Source organism: Protopterus annectens, chromosome 17.part0 (genome assembly GCF_019279795.1).
Source record: "Protopterus annectens isolate FY-2018-M chromosome 17.part0, PAN1.0, whole genome shotgun sequence".
Lineage (NCBI taxonomy): Eukaryota > Metazoa > Chordata > Ceratodontiformes > Protopteridae > Protopterus > Protopterus annectens.
The window spans coordinates 635,207,985-635,232,710 of NC_056751.1; the positions used below are offsets into that span (position 1 = coordinate 635,207,985).

The following is a 24,726-nucleotide window of genomic DNA, read 5'->3' on the forward strand; positions in this document are numbered from 1 at the left end:
GTGAAAAAACAGAAACAGTGTACAGCAATTGCCTTGGTACGTTTGAGGTCTTGGTGTTTTCTGCTGTTTGTCATAATTAAGACAGAGTTAATTACACCTGTCTGCTTCTATTTTCTTACTTCTTCTGATTCACCTTTTATTCTGTCAACAATTAACTGGGACTGCTCTCCCTGTCTGCTGCTGTTAGAATATTCAGCACAGTCTTTTTTTTTTTATACTTTTAGGCATTTCTAAGTGCCTGCTTTAGCTGATATTGCACATTAATTTTAACATTGATTTGTCTAGCTATTTAACTCCTAATGCCATTCTTGCTGATCAGACTGATTAAGTCTCACTGATGGGAGGCATTACCTACTTTGCTTCTCTCCCATCCCCAGTTCTCCAGCCTCCCTCCTATACCTCCTCCTATATATTGGCCATTCTCTGTTGATGTTTTGTTTACCTCTGACAAATGTTTAATAAATGACACAAGTTATCTATCAGCACTATTCTACAGCCTCACTACTATACAATGTCATCTCAACAGACCAAAAACATATAAGATTATCTCTCAAATTTAACCTGCTCTGTCCATTTTTAACTCTCTTTTACCTTACAGCTCTCCCTTTCTCAAGTATTATATGCAGGCATTTACAAAATCATTTTATTAATTCCCACCTAGAGATAATTCACATCTCCCCGTAGTAGTTCTGGTACCAATACAAACAAGAAGATACTTCATCTGTGACATTAAACATCATTTCAGACCTGGCCCTATTAAAACTATTTATAAGTCACAAAGGCATATGGTGTTACTGCTGATCCCTGCAGTCCTTTTAATTTGTGACATACAAATAAATCCTGGCTCTATTACACATCAGTTAAACAAACAAAAAAAAATCTATCAATAGGATGCTTAAGCACATGCAGTATAAATAACGAATGGCCTTAACATATCGACTGATCAGCACAACCCCCAAATCACAGCCAGTTCTAATTAAATGTCATATCTTGGCTCTCACCTTTTTCTCCAAACATTATCACTCTTTCTTAAACAGCAGACAAGGTCCCAGACAAGGGAGAGTTGATTTACTTCTAATTAAAAAAGACTACACATTTTACCAGCCCAGTTAGCTAAAATAACACTGACTTTGGCCCCAGTTGTGTTATTATATAGATAACAGTTAGTGGTTGTTCTAATCTCTCAATATTACCACGTTCTACATTCTTCCACCTGTCACAATATCAGCTTTTGAATCACCCCTCCAAGAAATCTGCTTACATGCCAGAAACGTGGAAAAACTGATAATTTTGTAGTGACATTACTCTCAGATAGAATGCAGATCTTAGGACAAAACTAATCTCCCTTAGTAATTCCTTTAATTTATCCCATATTGTCAATATCCCATCAGATTGATCTCAATATCAAACAAATTCATTTATAAATGCAGTATTTTCCAGTATTTCTACTAAACTTACCAATGGAAATGGTACCAAATTATCTCCGTGACAATTGCCTTGTTATCTCCCTCTGGTCTCTGAAAACATATAAGCTGCATCCAAAACTAGAATAGTATTTCCCAACTACTTTGAAATCATACTAAAATGAAAGCTACAGCACAATGACGGATCAAACATGGATCATATACAGACCCTGCTACTGCTTTATGTACATCCTATAATATACTAGTGCTAATTCAGAACAAGCCCTCCCAAGAGTAAAAAGAATTATCAAGGGTAGTCACATGTCATAGATTACTGCTACAAGGGTAGTCACATGTCACAGATTACTGCTACAAGGGTAGTCACATGTCACATATTACTGCTACAAGGGTAGTCACATGTCACAGATTACTGCTACAAGGGTAGTCACATGTCACAGATTGCTGCTACAAGGGTAGTCACATGTCACAGATTACTGCTACAAGGGTAGTCACATGTCACAGATTACTGCTACAAGGGTAGTCACATGTCACAGATTACTGCTACAAGGGTAGTCACATGTCACAGATTACTGCTACAAGGGTAGTCACATGTCACAGATTACTGCTACAAGGGTAGTCACATGTCACAGATTGCTGCTACAAGGGTAGTCACATGTCACAGATTACTGCTACAAGGGTAGTCACATGTCACAGATTACTGCTACAAGGGTAGTCACATGTCACAGATTACTGCTACAAGGGTAGTCACATGTCACAGATTACTGCTACAAGGGTAGTCACATGTCACAGATTACTGCTACAAGGGTAGTCACATGTCACAGATTACTGCTACAAGGGTAGTCACATGTCACAGATTACTGCTACAAGGGTAGTCACATGTCACAGATTACTGCTACAAGGGTAGTCACATGTCACAGATTACTGCTACAAGGGTAGTCACATGTCACAGATTACTGCTACAAGGGTAGTCACATGTCACAGATTACTGCTACAAGGGTAGTCACATGTCACAGATTACTGCTACAAGGGTAGTCACATGTCACAGATTGCTGCTACAAGGGTAGTCACATGTCACAGATTACTGCTATGCAACTCAGCACGGCAAAGAAAAGAATGGTAAAAAACTTCTACATTTCAGTTTTATCAACAACTTAAATACTTTAATAGATCTGACACTAACCAACCCAAAGCTGAATAAAACAGGAATCTTCAAACCAAAAATCCAGGGAATTCTACAAATAAATCTGGCCCTTTCACAATGGCCTTTATTTCTAACAAACTATTTCCTGCACTATGTTCCAACTCTAACTTTCTGAGGCTATAATTGAAGCTATGAAGACTACTTTAACTTCTCCTGTACCAGCCTCTAGTTTAGTAGGATCCACAACTTTCTTTACTATGAACATTCTAGTGAATTCAACTCTCTCTCTCTCTTTATATAAAGTTCTTGATTACCTTCTATTTTGCTTTCCAACTTTGTCCTCCAAGAAAATCCAAGTACAAATTAGAAATATGGACTATAAATTAAATCCCCATTTTCACTGTTTACAGCCAAAGATCCTAATCCCATGTCATATAGTTCCCTCTAGGACTCTAAAACATACCTACAATTTATCCCCAACTACAAATTTAATTAACCCCCAATTTTATATATGCTCTTATTACACCTATTCCAAAAGCACCTCCTCCCAGCACAGCAGAAGGTTATAGGCATAACTCAAACTTCTACCACTTGGATAAAATATTAAAAAAAAACAACTTATTTATAATCAAATCCTGGACTATGCAGAAAAGTACAATTGTTAGTTAGACAGACAACATTGTTAACCACCCAAATATAGAACACAGGCAGCAATCTTTATACGTATCTCAAATATACTCTAATATGGAGAAAGGCTTACTAACTACCACTATTTTTCTTCACTTAAAAAGGCTTTTGAAACAGTTATCCACAGTTTACTACTCATCAAACCAACTGATTAAAGATTCTCCACAGAAGTAACCTCATGGTTCTCCAATTGCATATGTAATAGATCATTTACAGCTGCTGGATCAAATACATTCTCAGAATCAGATATACTTACCACTGGGGATACACAAGGATCCATACTTGGATCTTTGTTATTTTCTTTCTATATAAGCCTATTATCCCGAGACATGCCAATTAAACTTGGATGGGTATTCAGATAACACAGCACTAACAACAAGCCGCAAGCATATTCACAACCTAACTGCTGAATGCAAAATGATTTCTCTTTGATTTGGAACTGAATTATCAATAATAAACTCATCGCTAACACCACTAAATCCACTGTTGTGTTTTTGGCACCCCCTGAAAGATTAGATGTGCACTCAACTTCATGTATTACAGACTCAGCAGAAACATTAATCCCTAATACTAGACAGAAAACAAATATCTTGATGTTCGTATGGATAATTCACTTTCCTTTTATAACCAAATTGAACAGAACACTACTAAAACCTTACATTAACTTACAGCAGCCTACAGTATACAACATTTATTGACATATGAAGCAAGAAAGTTCACTGTCATCTGTTTACTAATTTCAAAAATAGAATGTGCTTTGTCCATCATATACCCCCTGTTGGAACAAAATATAAGACTTACAAACAACAGAAAATTATAGTTTCAGATTCATAAACCTTGCCACATCCACAGGACACCACTACCTTTACATTTTATTTCTATTTATTTATACTGTTTTGGTTTACAGGTTTTGTTTGACTGGGTTTAGTAAAAAAAAAAAAACTTTTCAGTGAAGGCCTGGGGAGAAAAACTTCAAAATATTACAAACATTTTTAAACAGATATTCATAATATACACAAACGGATGTTAAGTGATATACATTAACAGTTCAACATATGTTTGCCAATTAGATGCCATTAATATGAAATAAAGGCAAGTCTTACAATATAAAAATACACATTAGTAGATTCTGAACACTGAACATTTGAAAAGTTTATTTATTTATTTACTGACATTTGATTACTGGGAAAGTCCAGCTGGGTAGGAGCCCATTTTGAGCAGAGGCTTGGGGAGAAAAGCTTCAAAGTATTACAAAAACATTTTAAGAACAACAATTTTGAAGTGTTCAGAAATAATAGAAAACCATCTACAGTTTAAATAATTATACCAAATTAAACATAATATGAAAGTATTGGTTAGGAATAAACAGAAGTTATATAACTATGATTTAATATTAAGCAAAATTTTATCCAGTTTATAGAGAAATTAGAGGTAAGTTAGTATATCCTGCCATAAATTGCAATATGAAGTGAGAGGAAAAGCAGGCTTATGGTATATTTAGAGAGAAAACCAAGGGAGTGAAATTGATGGATGTAAGGAAATAAGTAAAGAAGGGAGAGTAAGGAGGTGTAATGTTTTGAAAGATGGGAGGAATGGTACTGACCTTATGGATACAGGTAAGGAGTGCCAGGCCTTAGCAACATGGTATGAGTACAGACAATGCCCAGCAGATTTGATAGGTTTGTAGACAGACTGGAGTTTTTGGTCATTGGATCATAATGATAACCTGGGAACATAGTTGTGTAGAATGTTATTTAGCGCTGGACAAGCAGATAGATGTCGGATAATTTTATAGATGGTAAGAATTTGTGCATATGTTAGTTGATGGTGTCATTCTAATTAATTAGGCTTTTCACTGCTATACAGTGGTGAGTTCTGAAAGGGATATTTGCTGCAGACTTAGCAACTTTGATGTGCCATTGTTCAAGTTTTTATTTTTGCAATACCTGGAGGTTAGTAAGGATGGCAGCACTGTGAAGAAGTGTGGGGAGGAGATAAGAAGTGGCAAGTGTAGTTTTAGTTGCATTGGTGAGAACGTTTTTGGCGCTATAGAGTATCCCTAGTTTTTGATGAGTTTTTCCTCATGCAATTTTTAATATGCAAGTTCATTTTAAGATGATCACCCACTATCATCTTTAATAATTTGCTATGAGAAGTGACTTCAGTGGTTGTATTATCAGGAAGTCTTTAAATTTAGTTTTTTCATGAGAGAAGGATTTGGAGGAAAAAAGTAATATATTTTTTTTTAGTTGAGCATGAGTTGTAAGTTAAAAAGCCATGCTTCAGTTGGTGTTAAAGTTTCCTGAGTAATTTTTTGGATGTGTGCCATGTCGTCAGATGTGCAAATGAGTCTGGAGTCTACCTACTATATTAGGAAGGCCTGTTGTATGGATTTGTGGAGTATTGGTGAGAATGTTAAAGAGGAAGGCCAGGGATAAAGTCTTGTGGTACATTGGTGGTGGCTGAGAGGTATGGAGAGAGGGTGGAGTATCATTTTATTGACTGATACCTATAAGAAAAATAAATTTTCAACCATAGAACGGTGGGATGAGAGAGACTTGTGAGGTCATTTGAAGCAGAAGCTTGTGGTGACAAACTGTGTCAAAGGCTTTAGACAAGTCTAGAAATAAAGAGGAGAGTAGTTTTCCATTATCACTAGCTTTATTGACAGCCTCTATATAGGTTAGATGTGCAGTGTTAGTACTATGGGAATGATGGAATCCTTGTTTGTGTGGGGCATAGGAGTTCTTCCTGCAGGAGATAGTTTATCAATTGTTTTTGAATATATTTTTCAAGTATTTTTTGGGGGGGGTAATATTGTAATGTTAGTAATGTCTGTCGAATTTTCTCCTTTGTGCAGAGGGATAATGTGTAACTTTTTTGACTGAATGGGAATGTGGGATTCCTGGATTGACCTATTTATAAGGTTTGAGATGACAGGCAGTGCTACTGGCTGGCATTTTAAGGTAGTTGCTTAGAGGGTCATCAGCTGAAGTACAGCATGATTTGACTGTATTTAAGAGTAGTTTTATATAGGAAGTGGGCACAGGTTTGAATGTGAGAGTGGATGTGGTGATACATGGCTGCTGGGCAGGGAATCCTTGGTTAGAGATGCTATACTGTCTATGAAATAAGAGCTGAACTAAGTTGCGGTTTTGAGTGGTACGTTATTGGGTGAGGGATTAGGGTTGAATTTTTGGACAGGATACAAGATTTCTTTAATGGCTGTGCAGAACTTTTTAGGTTTGTGTTTACTATTATTCTGAAGTATATTTTGTCTTCATTTATTTGTTGTTTAGTAAAATTATCAAGTACTCTGAAGTTTTCAAGATATTGTGGTGTTTATATTTTTTGGGACAGCCAAATTGCATTATTTGTTTTTAGTCCTTCCTTCTAAGATATGCAAGGCTAGTTAAGATATTCAGGAAAGTTGTATTGAATTCATTTACAGCATCATTTAAGGAGAGGATTTTTAGGAAATTTTAGTTAATAGATGACAAGGTAGTAATGGACATTTCTGGGTTAAACTTGGAAAGGTTGCATTTTGTTTTAGAAACATGCTGTTTAAGTGGATGTGTGATATGCCTGATTGTATAGATTTGAAGATGATCACTGAGAGTCTGACACTGTACCTGTGATGTGTATTTGCTATGGTCTGTAACTAGGGTTCACTTTAATACGGATTTTGATGTCTTGCTATAATGTGTGGGGCTAATCATTTGTTGTGTGAAACCATTTAAGTTCATGCTAGATGTAGGTAAGTTAGAGTTTATGTTCAACCAGTTGACATTCACATCACCTAGCAGTATTTTTCTCATGGAATTGTTATGGATATCCAATGTAGAATATCTTCCAGTATAGCTGTATTGTCACCAGGCAGGATGCAAAGGAAACTAATCCATATTTATTTATAATGGTTTGTTTTTATGACAGTAATAAACTGAATGTTGTTATCAGTTCATAGGTAGTTAGGCTTGTGGTCCAGGAAACCATTGAGGGGCCGAGCACAGATTCATAGCTTCCTCCAAGCAGTGTCTTATAACTGATGTGCTCAAGGTTACACAGTAGAGAAATAGGGGTTAAGGGAATCAAATTGTGTGCCGCATGAATTGCAGCTCACAGCTTTAACCCTCCACACCAACTGCCATGCAGTCAAGAGGTGGGTTTGTTGCAGTCAAGAGGTGGGTTTGTTATAGTCAAGGTTTTCCAAGATTTTGTCAAGTGTGTGGTGTATATAGATTGGTCAGAGCTGACTGGCATTTGCCATCTTCATGGCCATTTGTCCACATGAACCTAAGGGACCACTACAGAAAACTCTATTACTTCCTGTTGCAATAGTGTGTATGAATTTAACCTATCACTAGAAAACATCAGAACATCCCCATGCTAAAACAATAGATAATCTGTCAGCAAAACTGGATGAAAGTTATTTGACAGACAAAACATAATTGTATTACTCTGATGAAAGGATTATGCTTACTGCTTGGAGGAAGATTTATAGTGAGTTATTTCTCCCTACACCAGTTACACCTCTGATAATAACTATAAATAGCATGAAATATACTGCACCAATCATCCATGCATGTTCCAGCAGCTTTGGCACATCCTAGTCACTGGATAACCATGTCAACACCTCCTGTTAATTAGCTATGTTGTGTAGGTACCTGCACCTACATATTTTGTTGCAATATCCTAATATGCTCCCTCAAAATGCACTTCACAAACACACTCAAAATGGCTTAGCTGTTAGATTTTAGTGCTATGAATTATGAAGTGTACTGTATAGCTTTTCTTGCACAATTTCTGAGAATAATGTCAGAACAGTAATGACTATGGCACAGAGTTTGGAATATCTGAAAATAATGACTGCAAACTGCAGTACATCGAGTAAGGGTATAAGTAAATCAATTAAACTAGTATGAAGTCTTCTCTTGGATCAGGTCTAATCTCAATTTTATTTTCATGAATATACATTGAATCCCAGAGGCATGGATGACAACTATAGTGCCTAGGGCCGTGCTCCAAAAGGACACCCCACCTCTCCCATTCTTACTGCTCCCCTCCAATATACTGGTTTTTCATGCAAGCCAGATACACACCCCTTCATGAATTAGCTCTTCAGTGGAAGTAAAAAAAAAATTTACATTTTAAACTGTAGCAATCAATTTGCTACAGCTTACCCCACACAAAATACTAATGTGTTGAAGTAGCTTACTGTAATGGTATTCAGAAATGATGGTACAGGAAGAAGAATGCAAGAGCAGCACTTCAGGATTGCACCATCTAACAACTTGTGCTTGGGACAGCTGCACCCTTTGCCTCACCCTTGCTGTGCTACTTCCAAATGCAACTGAATTCAGTGAACACGACCTCTCAACAGTACAATAGCTGCAGTAGTAGTTTTCTAGTGGAAAAAATATTTCTTTACTTTCTTAGATGCCTTTGACAAGGAACCTCATTGTAATCATAAGTGAAATAAATCTGTAGTGTGTTTTTTATATTGTGAATATGAACTATAGCCATGACATTTTAAGACTGTGTGTATGCCATAATACATTTAATTTCATTTCCAAGTTAGTGACATTCTGTTTCAGATTACTAGTGTTAACATTGTTACTGCTGAGCTGCCTTCTTGTAAAGAATAAAGGTTACCTGTTTTACTAAAATGATGGTAAATCCTGCCATTTCTAAGACTACCAAAGAATATTGCTTGGTAACCATTAGTATGAAACATGACATGGTGTTAGAACCAGGATGATCTTGATGAATGAAGACTGAGAAAATGCCATCCTTGTTAAAAATAAAACTCACCAAATGACCCAAAGTAAATCTGCCAAGATCAGAGTCAATTATTTTACTGATAAAAAGCCATTTTACTTCACAGAATCATTGTTTTACTAAAATTATAATGTTCAGCCCAGAAAAAAAATATGATAATTGTGACGCCCCTGCACTGGCCCAGTAATCAAGGAGCCTCAATCCTCACCACTGGCAACAGTGAAGAATGTACACCATTGGAGGATGACAAGTGCACACTCAGTAAAGTACAATTTCCCTTAAGAGCACACAGAGATCACAGTCAGTTTGAGGCTGGTTTCTCCCTCTTTCTCCAGATCCCCAATAAGACTCCGCACTGGCACAGCTATAGAGTTGAATCCTTAGCCAGGGTTCCAAGCCAAGTTCTCCCAACACTCTCTCTGTCCAACCAGTGCTTCATGTCTCTGCCCAAGTAGCTGACACACATACACACACACACACACACACACACACACACACACACACACACACACACACACACACACACACACACACACACACTTTGAGATTTGATTTATACACAAACACACACCTGGGAAAGGCTGGCACAGGTTTATTAGCTATGCCCTCTTCAGTCCAGACCATAAGGTAGTTATCACTGCCACCAAAACCCCTTATCAGCTACTTTAAGGCCCTTTCCAAAGGGTGACCAATCTTACTGTGTAATGCTACTATTATCCAAATGGTAAGTGTGAACAAGAGCAAGGCTATTTAGGAGTGGCCTGTACAATGTCACCAAATACATATGCAAGTACTCTAAGAGCTTAAATATGACTCACAAATATCAGCCACAATGATAGGTTTAAATATATTTAATAATAAATAATAAAAGAACAAGACAATATAACAACACAGTAATGACAGAGTTCAGAATCACAGGAAATATTTTAAAACCACATTGCAGAACAGTCTCAAATAAATACAGAAAACATGTAAACTAATCTTTACTATATTCCAATCTATATCTAAGGGAGATACTATGCCATAAGTCTTACTTACAGACAACACACAGGCAAACGTGATGAATGGATGTTTCTAGGTCCAAGACAAGATACAAGATGCCCAGTCTCTCTCTCTCAGAAAGTTCTTAAATTACTATCAAACATTGCTGCTGGTTCAGCTTGGATGACATCACTCTTGTTACCTGTCTTCAGTTCCCAGGCTAACAGAAACTAATAGAATTTTAACATCTCTGTGTGAGAAATACATATCTCTCAGATCTTTGCTCAGAACTATGTAGCTGCTGGAAGTCATAAAGCAATCAAACACTTTACATTTTAAACCTAGTAATTACTTTTCTTTTCAGACAATAGAAAAACCTCTAGCTCTAGACATTGTGTCTGTTTCACTGAAACTGAGAGATAACACAATCATAAAACAATTTCAAGCTATTTCCTTGAAGTTCTGTAAGTTAATTCTGTGTGTTCCAGTTTCTACTATTAAAACATACATTTGCACAGGTATATAGTTTATATACATTTCTGTTCTTTTCCAGTAGGTTACACTGTGGACACATCCTTAAAGCTCAGTATTGTACAAACCCTGTTCAACACACACGTCTGCACCAGTAGTTTAATATGCATGTAACATATAGTTATCTTACATTTGTAAGAAAAGCATATGAATCATATTAATATTATCAAATGACATAGAATTATTTACAAAATTCCAGATAGCTGGGCTGGCAGTGTTACAATAATGATGAAAATTAAACCACCAGTGCTGCTTGACTTCTCAAAATCAATTGGCCTGGAGACAGAAGTCCACATGATTTTGAGTGGTGACCAAATTAGATAAAGAATCAAATGACATACAGGTAAATACCTTTGTATTCTATGTGGTGTGACGTGGAGACCATATACAGTTCCTTTTCATTCTTAGTGTGTCAAAGTGTTACATATAAACCACTGATTAATAAACTCTATGGACATGTTGTGCAAGAACAAAATATAGCACATGAAAGTTCATGCTTCAACAGGGTGTACATGTTGATGGTTTTGTAAGGTGATTGTATGAACTGGTTGAAAATTGCATGTTTAATTACACAAAAATGAATACATCAGATACAGAATTGTGACTGGGCTGCCTGATGTAAAAGCATCTTTTCTTAATTTGTGTAAGACTTATATCTATTCTAAGAGTCTCTTAAGAATTTTGAATTTGCTTGCTATTATAATGCTTCTGTTTACATGTTAATCGTATTTTACGTGGAGCTTTTCTCCCCGAGTCTCCACTGAAAAAGGGCTACTTAGCTCAGTCGGACATACCCATCAACAAATATAAAACAAAATAAACTAAAATAAATAAATAAATCTCAGAAGTTATAACTTGAAGTAAATTTAACTTTTGAAAAGACAATATGAATTTCCAGAGACAGAATTGTCAACAAGGCAAAATGCTAATATAGATATGACAAACAATTTGTGTGAAATGCAAAGTTAATAGCAAGTTTGAGAAGAGGCATAATTCTGGTTGGACTAAGGGAATGCATTAGAAGTGTAGTGAGCATAAGCTTGGCAAATGCCTGAGATTTGTCTGTTACCATAACAAGTCAGAGCAGTGTGCTGCAGAAATTGCAAGTGATGCAAGAGATCAGGCCAGTTTGCTGTTTGTAAAAGAAATAGGCAACCAATGCAAATAACACTGAAAATAATGTTCAGAAATTATTTTTCCTGGATTCAATCACTACTGCATCAGCTGTAGAAGGAGACTGGCAACTTAGTCTTCCTGTTCATGGGACTTGTTAGTTTCACGTCTGATACAGGTGCTGATGTGACTGTGATACCATGTGCTTCATATAAAAAGTTCCTAATGTGTTCACAGGTGGGTCAGCCAAGTTTGCTTTGGTGGCAAAGCTAAGCACATTGGTAGATTTCAACATGTCTAAGTGGATAATGCACAAGTCTGAGTTTTGAGTTTATGTGCTAGATGATAGATGGTCTGTAGATAAATAATCTGCTCAGCAGAGATATGATATGTGAAATGGGCTTACTTGTCAGAATAAACAGAGTCCATGTAGATGTGTTGGATGAAGTTGGACTACTTAATTGTGAAACAGTAAACGTTAAGTTAAAATCAAATGCCATTACATATGCTTTGACCATACCCAGGAGGGCTCCATTTCCTATGCTGTCCAAAGTACAAGTAAAACTTAAAGGAATACGTGGTGTGTGCTGATGGTGCCAATAATTAGAAATAATATTTCTGTGCAAATATGTGTTAATTTACAAGAAAGCGCAATGATGCAGTTGTGCATGAAAGGTTCATTCTACCCACACTAGAAGACATAGCACCAAAGCTTATTAATGCAAGAGTGTTTTTTATACAAGATGCTTCCAGTAGCTTCTGGCAAATACCTTTACATATGAAAGTCAAAAACTGACAACCTTCATTTCTCCAAAGGGAAGGTAATATTTCAAAGGCTGCAATTTGCTATAACTTTAACACCCAAAATCTTTTTGGTATAAAATGACTGAACTGCTCATTGGGTTAGATGATGATGTTGTTGTTGTAGATTACATCTTGGTATTTCATCCAGACAAGGGGATTCATGATTTGAGGTGAGGGGCAGTGGGTCAGACTATAAAAAATTCTGGATTAAAGCTAAACTAAGACAAATGCTGTTTTTGTAAGGCTGAGCTACAGCTTCAGTAGTTTGAGCACACAGTAAATTATAGTGGATCAAACCAGATGCAAACGAGGTCAGAACAATAGCTTGCTTACAATGCCCATCTGTGATGGTGTTAAGACATGTCCTAGGCATAATTAACTGTTTGGAAAGTTTGTAACAGACTTTACTATTTGCACAAGTTTGCACCAGACTTTTTAAATGTACTGCATCCTTTAATATACCCGTCGAAGAAAGATCTACTGCTCACAAGAGCTCCATTGCTAGCATACTATGATCACTAAACTAACAATTGTGAATTTTGGTGCTGGTAACTGTGGTCTGGGAGAACATGGATCACAGACTGCAAGCCGTGGCAAGGCTGGCCACTTGATGGTGTAAAATATGGCTCTAGGTGACTTGGTCATGTTGACAAATGTCGCCAAAATGGGCATGGGTAGGTACCGATGATAAGTGGGTTGAGGACCCGGCCTACAATGACCTACACCAGGGACCCTTGCTAATGGTGGGAGGGGTATATGTGCCCCTATTGGCCAGTGTGTGCTCGCCATAAATCCCAGCAGCCCTGGGTCAATAAGCTACTGGCCAGCCAGTGTCTAGTTGCCAAGCCTGGGTTACCTGAGACAGCTCTCTTGAGTGAAAGCTGGACTTAACACTAACCAACCTTCCAAACATGAACTGAGAATTGCTATACTTAATCTAGATTCACTGGCAGGATGCAGCTTGGAAGTGGATGACATGATGATACAGAGGAGATTGGACATCCTATTTATCTAAGAGATGAGATGGAAGGGCAGTGCAGCAAAGCCACTTGGCTTGGGATCCAGACTCTACTACTCAGGAGGGGTACAGGCTAGGAAATAGTGTAAGAATTGTGATGAGAGATAAGCTTCAGAAGTTAGTGAGGGATATCATCAGAATTAGTGACACACTCATGGCAATCAGACTCCAGTGTAATGCTAGGGCAGTATTCTTAATCTCAGCCTATGATAGGGCAGTATTCATAATCTCAGCCTATGATAGGGCAGTATTCATAATCTCAGCCTATGATAGGGCAGTATTCATAATCTCAGCCTGTGCCCCACAGCAGGGTTGTGATAATGAGGAAAAGAATGCATTCAGGCAGCAGCGGCAGGCCCTACTAGATAAAGCAGGACAACATGAATTGGTGTTAATAATTGGTGACGTGAATGCACATATCGGGACAGACAAAACAGGATATGAGGGCTACCTCTGTGTCCACATAGGTAGGGCAACAGGAATAAAGAAGCCATTATCAACTTCTGTCTGGCAAATGGCTTGATAGTAGCCAACACATGGTTTAGAAAGAAAGACAGTCACAATATCACATACAAGAGTAGCCAACATGCAACTCAGGTAGACTTCCTCCTAGTTAGATAAAGGCACTGGGGTAGAATCCATGATTGCAAAGTTATCCCCAGTGAAACAGTTGGCCCACAGCATAAACCACTAGTTGCCACAATCAACTGCAAGCAGTGGTCAGAGAAGGCTCTAAAGTCAACAGAGACCAGGCTGAAGACCTGGAAGTTGACTGGAGAGAAAGTACAACAGTTCAAGGAATTACTCAGGGCTCTAGCACCCCAAGAAGAGGAGGAAATAAGTGGAGTTGAACAAGAATGGCAGTGCCAAAAACAGCATGTGTTAAAATTACAGAAAAAATATGTGGCTGAGCCAGTTATGGAAATAAGACACATAAGGAAAGCTGGTGGTGGAATGCTGAAGTCCAGGAAGTCATCAAAAGAAAGAAGGAGTGCAGGAAGAAGTGGGAGATAGAAAAATTTGACCAGGCTAAGAAGGACTACTAGTTGGCTAACAAAGAAGCTAAGAAAGAAATTGCAATACCAAAGAATAGGGCATTGGAGGCACTCTACCAACTTCTGGAAAGTGACTCAGTAAGTGGCACAAAGAAACTATATCAGGTTGCAAGGCAAAGACAGAAAGAAAAAGAAGAGAGTCAGACACCCTTCATAAGTGATGCCAGCAACAACCTGCTCACCAGTCCATAGGACATCAAAGGCAGATGTAAAGACTATTTCCAGCAGATTTTGAATGAAGAAAACCCCACAGAAGCTGTACTGCCCCAGAAACAGCCAACGATGAAAGAAGAAGAGGAGCCCACCCTTGAAGAATTAAGAACAGCCCTAAGGAAAATGAAATTAGGGAAAGCAGCAGGCTCAGATGAGGTCACAGCAGATATGATAAAGATGCTGGATGAGATAAGGGAGAAATGTCTCCTGAGGCATACAAAATAGCATTTATAGGTTATAAATCAGTTAGAATAACAGGATTTGTGTTAGTATGCATTCTTTTAATGACTATGAAGTCTAAAGCTCAAATGTCTGTCATTATTTAACCCAGAGGTGGTAGAAGTGTTGGTCTTCTTTGTTGTCTTTTGCTAGGGCTACAGCAGAAATTTGATGGCTGGTTAAAGAGTAGGCTGCTTAAAGACTGGCCGGATAAGAGGGAGTCATCTGTATCTTTTAGGGCTCAAGAGTTTTGTATGATCTTCACACATTGTCAAAAACTGTTAATGACACTAAAAAGGTCCAATTTCCTCAGCAATTCATGTGCCTGGAAAGCAGTTAGTTGTTGCAGATGTTTTATCTAGAAATCCTATATATGTCTAACCATTATCTGATACTAAAAGATGCATTGCAGAATATATCTAGAGCATAATAACTAGACCAGAGACTACTAAGAGGCTAGACAAATTTAAACGTTACCCAAAATTACACATATGTGCAAGCTGTTATCACACATGTGATCAATGGCCACATCACTGGACACCAACCAACATATCTTAGTATGAGCACTGTATGGTCAGTGCTCAGTTAACAGAGCATGCTGGCTTGTTATACCAACAGAGAACTTATTTCAGTGAGCAGAAGTGCTATGTCAAATATACGAAGGTCATCAAGGTCTCCCTAATTGTCAGGAAAGAATGAAAATGTTAGTATCATCAATCAAGCCATTATAGAACTAGTGTCAAAGTGACAGCTCTGCATTGTACATAAGCCATTGCAGATACAAGAGCCATTAATGCAAGCACCCTTACCACAAGATCCTTAGCAAAAGATAGCTGCTAACTTGTATAAGCTTGAAGAGAGAAAAAAAAAACTACCTAATTGTTGCGGCTATTACTGTTGTGACAGAGACAATCCATTCACTAACCACAACTAGCCAACAAATCATAGCTAGGTTCAAGACAATATTCTCAAAGCATGGTGTATGTGATGAATGTTTACAGACAATGGCACTCAGTTTATGACAAATGAGTTCAACATTTTTTTCTTGACTATGGGTTCACTCATGCTATATCTGCAATAAATTCGGAAAATGAGAGCAGCTGAGATTCCCAAATGATGCTGAGACAACTGCATCCTCACAAACTCTCATTGCTTACTGAGCTACTCCACATAGCAACTAAGCATTAAGCCCTTCACAGCTAACAGTTGAAAGACAAATACAAACTGACATACCAATGTTACAGCCAAAAGTAGAGTCTAAATTTATTTTGCACAAGATAGTCAAATAAATTGACCAAAAAGCCAAACTTCATATAAAAAAGTTTATAACCGATACCATTTTGCACATTTATGACCCAGCCTGCAATCAGGCCATTTGTCTGCTTAAAGTTAATGACAGAGAAAGAAAAACTGGGACAAAACAGGTACTGCAGTGCATAAAACTACTGAATCTCAATCCTACGTGTTGTGACAAGAAGATGGTGCTGTAGTTAGATGAAACAGAAGACATAGCCATTTGGTTCCTGATTAAATGTCTACCTAAATACAATGCTCCTGAGAATTAATCAAAACAAGCCCTAGGAGGAATCAAATCAATGTCCAAGAAAATTGTTCTTGTACTGACAGAAGAGAAACCTCAGTCAAATATTCAAGATATGTGTGGAAGTTTAAGTTTGACTGTCCATAGTTATATATAGTATGCTGTATGACTGTACCAATTCCTGATCCTGTTGACTTGGGTTTGTCTAGTAACTGTAAACATACTAATGCATATTAGGAAACCTGTCTCAAAGTTTTCTTTCTGTGGGCTCTAATTCCATATTTAATTCCAGCTCTGGAAGTACCTAAATGACTAGGAGTGGTCGCAAAGTTAAGATACTAAATCGCTTTAGGGTTGGCAACTTTTCATGTCAAAAATTCTGGACATGTACATAAAAGCAAAATGCATGTAATTTTGGTACCCCTATCCCCTCCCATGCAGCCATTCCGGTGTCCCATTACTTGGCTATTTCTCCATTTTTTTCCCCGTTGCCATAAACACCATTCAAAACTCTCAGTGTGCATACTGTTTTCTGCTTTACTTCTACAATGATTACAGATATTTGGATTTAATTTTAAACTTTTATTTCAAATTTTATAGCACAAATACTGATAGACATTTGCTAAACAAAGTAATACAGTCTCACAATGAAAACAGACTTAGCATTAAAACTTTTCTGCCTTTGAAACAGCATTGAAACCCACATTCAAAGAAAATGCATCTGGCCAGTGGTGGATTAAGTTTACTTTTGGGCTGTTTTCAAATCATAGGCCCCTTGCACACATTTTTAGGACCATGCAAAAGTTCTTTGATTCACCTTCCTGATTGTAGTAAATTATAATATATAATAATTAAATTATATCCCTTGCATAATACAACACCATTTGTTAGAGCATATTTTAAATGTATAGTTTTGAACATTTTTCCATTTGATCCTCAAGCTTGTCATACTTGTACTTTTGGATACATTACATTTGTATACCACCAGTTACTAATATTTGTCAGAAGTCTGTGACTACATCTGTCACCAGAAATGAATTCACCCACAAAAAGAAACATTTAAAAGACTTCTTTGATCACATTAAATTATTAAGTCGCCACCAATAATACTGAAATGCATAATCAAGTGCTTAGTGAAAACATAAGTAAAACGGCATCATAACTAAAAGAGTATCATAATTCAGTAACCTTCTGTTTCATAATACATTTAATATTTATGGAGTCCTTCAGACCTAGTATCTTTATTGCTTTCTGCTTTAGCCATCAACATAGCTACTTAATATCCAATAACAGTACTTTGAAATATTATTGTATAGCTAGAAATTCCACATTCTATTTCCTCTATATATACAAACCGACTGTGGAAAGAGTAGGTAAAAGTGCGACATTTCATAAGTACCTGAACCATATTTGAAACATGTCCATTCGTGGTCCAGAGCACTGTTCAAATGTCTTCAGGAATTCAAATTCCACACTCATGGAAGAGAAAGATATAAACAATCAGTTGCACAGATGCAGAAGACTGTTTTCCACTGTGCGACCAGATGCAAACAAAGGGTGTTCTTAAAGAAGAACACCCTTAAAAACTTTTTTTTTTTTTTTTTTTTTTTTTTTTTTTAATTAAAAGAAAATTAATCTTCTGGCATTTTTTTTCTGGACAATATGCTGTCCTTTCCATTTTCTGGACAATGTCCCTTAATTCTGGACAGCCCAGAAAAATTATGGTCAGTGCTCAGTTAACAGAGCATGCTGGCTTGTTATACCAGCAGAGAACTTATTTCAGTGAGCAGAAGTGCTATGTCAAATATACGAAGGTCATCAAGGTCTCCCTAATTGTCAGGAAAGAATGAAAATGTTAGTATCATCAATCAAGCCATTAAAGAACTAGTGTCAAAGTGACAGCTCTGCATTGTACATAAGCCATTGCAGATACAAGACCCATTAATGCAAGCACCCTTACCACAAGATCCTTAGCAAAAGATAGCTGCTAACTTATATAAGCTTGAAGAGAGAAAAAAAAAAACTACCTAATTGTTGTGGCTATTACTGTTGTGACAGAGACAATCCATTCACTAACCACAACTAGCCAACAAATCATAGCTAGGTTCAAGACAATATTCTCAAAGCATGGTGTATGTGATGAATGTTTACAGACAATGGCACTCAGTTTATGACAAATGAGTTCAACATTTTTTTCTTGACTATGGGTTCACTCATGCTATATCTGCAATAAATTCGGAAAATGAGAGCAGCTGAGATTCCCAAATGATGCTGAGACAACTGCATCCTCACAAACTCTCATTGCTTACTGAGCTACTCCACATAGCAACTAAGCATTAAGCCCTTCACAGCTAACAGTTGAAAGACAAATACAAACTGACATACCAATGTTACAGCCAAAAGTAGAGTCTAAATTTATTTTGCACAAGATAGTCAAATAAATTGACCAAAAAGCCAAACTTCATATAAAAAGTTTATAACCGATACCATTTTGCACATTTATGACCCAGCCTGCAATCAGGCCATTTGTCTGCTTAAAGTTAATGACAGAGAAAGAAAAACTGGGACAAAACAGGTACTGCAGTGCATAAAACTACTGAATCTCAATCCTACGTGTTGTGACAAGAAGATGGTGCTGTAGTTAGATGAAACAGAAGACATAGCCATTTGGTTCCTGATTAAATGTCTACCTAAATACAATGCTCCTGAGAATTAATCAAAACAAGCCCTAGGAGGAATCAAATCAATGTCCAAGAAAATTGTTCTTGTACTGACAGAAGAGAAACCTCAGTCAAATATTCAAGATATGTGTGGAAGTTTAAGTTTGACTGTCCATAGTTATATATAGTATGCTGTATGACTGTACCAATTCCTGATCCTGTTGACTTGGGTTTGTCTAGTAACTGTAAACATACTAATGCATATTAGGAAACCTGTCTCAAAGTTTTCTTTCTGTGGGCTCTAATTCCATATTTAATTCCAGCTCTGGAAGTACCTAAATGACTAGGAGTGGTCGCAAAGTTAAGATACTAAATTGCTTTAGGGTTGCCAACTTTTCATGTCAAAAATTCTGGACATGTACATAAAAGCAAAATGCATGTAATTTTGGTACCCCTATCCCCTCCCATGCAGCCATTCCGGTGTCCCATTACTTGGCTATTTCTCCATTTTTTTCCCCGTTGCCATAAACACCGTTCAAAACTCTCAGTGTGCATACTGTTTTCTGCTTTACTTCTACAATGATTACAGATATTTGGATTTAATTTTAAACTTTTATTTCAAATTTTATAGCACAAATACTGATAGACATTTGCTAAACAAAGTAATACAGTCTCACAATGAAAACAGACTTAGCATTAAAACTTTTCTGCCTTTGAAACAGCATTGAAACCCACATTCAAAGAAAATGCATCTGGCCAGTGGTGGATTAAGTTTACTTTTGGGCTGTTTTCAAATCATAGGCCCCTTGCACACATTTTTAGGACCATGCAAAAGTTCTTTGATTCACCTTCCTGATTGTAGTAAATTATAATATATAATAATTAAATTATATCCCTTGCATAATACAACACCATTTGTTAGAGCATATTTTAAATGTATAGTTTTGAACATTTTTCCATTTGATCCTCAAGCTTGTCATACTTGTACTTTTGGATACATTACATTTGTATACCACCAGTTACTAATATTTGTCAGAAGTCTGTGACTACATCTGTCACCAGAAATGAATTCACCCACAAAAAGAAACATTTAAAAGACTTCTTTGATCACATTAAATTATTAAGTCGCCACCAATAATACTGAAATGCATAATCAAGTGCTTAGTGAAAACATAAGTAAAACGGCATCATAACTAAAAGAGTATCATAATTCAGTAACCTTCTGTTTCATAATACATTTAATATTTATGGAGTCCTTCAGACCTAGTATCTTTATTGCTTTCTGCTTTAGCCATCAACATAGCTACTTAATATCCAATAACAGTACTTTGAAATATTATTGTATAGCTAGAAATTCCACATTCTATTTCCTCTATATATACAAACCGACTGTGGAAAGAGTAGGTAAAAGTGCGACATTTCATAAGTACCTGAACCATATTTGAAACATGTCCATTCGTGGTCCAGAGCACTGTTCAAATGTCTTCAGGAATTCAAATTCCACACTCATGGAAGAGAAAGATATAAACAATCAGTTGCACAGATGCAGAAGACTGTTTTCCACTGTGCGACCAGATGCAAACAAAGGGTGTTCTTAAAGAAGAACACCCTTAAAAACTTTTTTTTTTTTTTTTTTAATTAAAAGAAAATTAATCTTCTGGCATTTTTTTCTGGACAATATGCTGTCCTTTCCATTTTCTGGACAATGTCCCTTAATTCTGGACAGCCCAGAAAAATTCTGGACAATTGGCAACCCTAACTGCGCCACCTAAATATGGATCTTTTGTGACATTTCTAAGACAACTAATGGATATTACTGGCTAACTATTGGTGCACAACATTACGTAATTACATTCTGGCTTCTTTTGGATGTGGATAACCTAAGATTAAAAAAAAGTAAGAAAAGAATTTTACTTATCTTACCTGACACACACACACACTGCATGGATCATCTGGTCTTGTAAACTTCACCTTGTCTGCATAAATATTACCAAGAAAGATACAATCCTCTACAAACAAAAGAAAAAAAAAGCTTTAGGTCGAATCTTTGCTTATTCATTTTCAGAATTTGCATAATTCAAATATTCAGTACTTTTTATACCACTTGAAGTTTTATACATTGAGCAGCATTTGCCCAGTGTCTTACATGGAAAGCTAGCAGTTTCCATTTGTCTGACTCACAGCCAATATTAGTGATATACTGCAATTCAAACCCTCCCAATGGCAGCACACACGACATGTTTTAAGGGTTTTCCTACAAGCAGTTAACTGAAATGATGCTTATATTATTTTTTCCTACTGAATCACTTACAGTAAATTAGACAGAAACCTAAACAATGGACTGTTTGTGGCCAATTGAGAACCAGTAGTCTCTGTACTGAGCAATAAAGAGATCAAAACAGAAAACAGGGATAAAAAGGTCATCTGATACAGGAAAAAGGTATATTTGGACACAGTTTTTATCAGCCCCATTCATTCAAAAATATATTATATCTTGCCAAAAGTATGCAGCTGGGGAGGATGAAAAAGCAGGAGTGTACCTTTCCCTCCCCAGCACCTCCTTGTGCCATAGGACAGTATCATAAGTCCTATATTCTCTTGGCAGGCATCCTGTTTGAAGGGATGTAGCCAATATGTCTGCTAACAGGGTGGCTAATACTTCCACTGTTTCTGCTGCATACTTTATTAAGAAACATAGAGACCAGGTACTACATAAAGCCACTTTATTACCTAGCACAAACTGAGCAGAAACATAAACACTTACATTTTAGAGGGGTGCCTTAGCTTGCTTTTATGGAGCTATATGTATCAGCTAATACACCATATTATGTCCTATTTTAGGTTAGACCAGGTCAATAATTTATGAGAGCAAATGTCAGGTCATCAGTGCTATAAAGCAAGGCAGCCAATATCATTACATCAGTCTTTGTTGCCGTGGAGCCTGTAGCAGAAGCAGTTCACATGAGTCCCGGTCGGTCACTACCAGAAGTTGAATTTCAGCTGAAAACATCTAAAGCTAAGTACCCCACTGGGGATCCTTTTTTCTTGCACTAATCGATGTCCGAAAAAGTTAACAATTGTCTCGCCTGTGGAAAGCAGATCCCACACTGAGACTTCCATTTTTACTGTGTCACTTGTTTAGGCCCAGACGACAACATCCCCTGTTGCTGGTTCTGTGCCTTCTTTAATGCGAGAACCATTCACTGTAGAGGTCTTTTTGTAGACAGTTATTTTCATATTCTGTCTTTGCATTCCGATATGGTGTCCATCAACTAACAATCTGTTGACATTCTGAAAAAAACATAGAGATAAAGATAGAGACAGACCACATAAGGCCAAGCCTTCTGATGACTCTACTGCTAAGCAGGTCATCAGTTCTCCGGAATTCAGTGAGTTGCTTTCGCAGCCCCTGATGCCTAATTCTATATCTACGCAGGCCTCTATCAAGACCCTTTCGGAGTCCAGTATGCCACAGAAATCTTCTTCATCTTCCAAGTCTTTGGCTGTCTCTGCTGTGGTTGGGTCTGGAGCTGCGATGCAGGCACTGGCTTCCGAGAAGGTCTTTTGCACTACTGAATCTAGACATAAAACAACGTCTTTGCATCCGACTACCATTTCTCTCAGACTGATGGATTCTTTCAGGCCTAGAAGCCAGACCACTCCTAGGAAATCTGCTTCTAACCACCATCTTGCTACTGCTCCATCACCCCAAGCACAAATGCTTAAAATGGTGGAGGATCTCATCTCCCTTATCCGGGGTAGTCAGGCCACAACTTCTAAAACGAAAAGGCACCTTTCTCCAGAAATTATGACAGAACTGGATTCTGAGGAATCTGACTACTCAATTTTTGAAGAGGAACAACATCCCTTAACTGCTTATGAGGATTCAGATCTAGAGGAATCCATCCCTCCTGCCTCCCCTCCAGAGGACCTTTCCTTTGGGGAAACACTTCACTCCTTCAGGGAACATTTCCAATGGGAATCTCAGGACTTCCCACAGTCTAAGAAAAGACTTAGAGAGTTTCTGGACCTGCCCCAGCACAGACCCTTGGCCATCCCCCCTATTTTAGAAGTAGTGGATGATGTTTTCCATGACTCCAGCTTAGCCCCTGATGCCCTCCCTCCTGCTCCCAGTAAACCTGACAGGTACTACATGTACAGAAATCCTGCTGCAGACCCAGAGGTCATTACACAGGGACCTAAAAGAGCTAAGACTAGTTCTGCCAAGAATCCCCTTTCTTCCGACAAGGACTCCAGAGCTCTGGACAGATGTGGTAAAAAAGTATACACTTCTGCAACCTTAACTATCAGTGCGCTCAATTGTCAGTTCCATATGTTAAAATATCAACACCACACTTTGGAACTAATAAAACCGAAGATTGCTACCTTTCCTGACTGCGCCAATTCAAAAGAGTTAGCAGATTTACTGCACTCTGCTTGTCAAGTGGTTAAACACTCATTACAATGTGGATATGACACCCTAGAAGCCTCTAGCAGGTCAGCAGTGACAGGATCTGTTATTAGGAGACATGCATTGCCGAAGGAACAACCTCTTCCTGATCATGTCAAGTCTAAACTTATGGATGCACCCCTAGATAAGGAGCGCTTGTTTGAGGAAAAAGCAGAAGAGGTGCTTAAAAAGATGGAAGACAAAGCAATATCTATGCAAACAGTAAAAGACTTCTTTCAGGTTCAGCCTCCCAGATTCAGCAGGAACTTTCCCTCTATGCACTGGGCTTTCCCTGCACCTAGCAGACAGGGCCAAGGTAAGCCCCAGAGAGACAGATCATCCAGGCCCCTATCCCAGGGCCAGCAGAGAAGCAAACAATGGACCACTTCCTTCTCTAAGGCAGGGAGGTCTAAGCCAACTTTCTATGGCAAACACTCACAGTGACTCCCCCTCCCCCCTCTGCCCTCTCTTCACTCATGAAAAACTAGGAGGAAGGCTCTCCCTCTTCAAAGACAATTGGGTTTCTGTAACAAAGGTCCAATGGGTCTTAAAGATAATTTTTCAGGGATACAGGTTCTCTTTCAGCGAACTCTCAATTCCAAGAGTGTACCCAGACTTACCTCCAAATCAGTGGGCAGAGACATTGAAACAGGTCTAAACTCTCATAACCCAGGGGGCAGTAGAACCTGTCCCCTCAGGTCAAACACACAAAGGCTTTTATTCCAGACTATTCCTTGTTCCCAGAAAAGAGGGCACTTGGTGCCCCATCCTGGATATATCCATTCTGAACACCTCCCTGGTGGTCCCTAGATTCAAAATGCAAACTTTGCAGCGGCTGCTGCCTATGTAACAAAATATGCCTGGCTAGTGACCCTAGACCTAAAAGATGCCTACCTCTACATCCCCATCAGGGAAACGTGCTGGAAATTCCTGTGCTTCATAGCAGACTCACAACACTTTCAGTTCTCTGCACTGTCCTTTGGCTTATCTACTGCTCCCAGAGTATTCACCAAATGCTTGGCCCCGGCCATAGCATTCTGCAGACAGAGAAGTATACAGATTTACACTTACCTTAATGGCTACCTCATTCAGGTAGAGTGCAAAGAAAAGCT

The 24,726-nt window shown here is 37.9% G+C and overlaps 1 protein-coding gene across 1 annotated transcript in view; it reads right to left on the minus strand.

The window, feature by feature from the left end:
• Positions 1-24,726, minus strand: part of VWCE (von Willebrand factor C and EGF domains) — a 2,001,707-nt gene that overhangs the window by 540,911 nt on the left and 1,436,070 nt on the right. Inside the window, exon 16 of the mRNA XM_044059709.1 lies at positions 21,088-21,173. Coding sequence (XP_043915644.1) covers positions 21,088-21,173 — 86 coding nt within the window. The remainder of the gene's footprint in view (positions 1-21,087; positions 21,174-24,726) is intronic.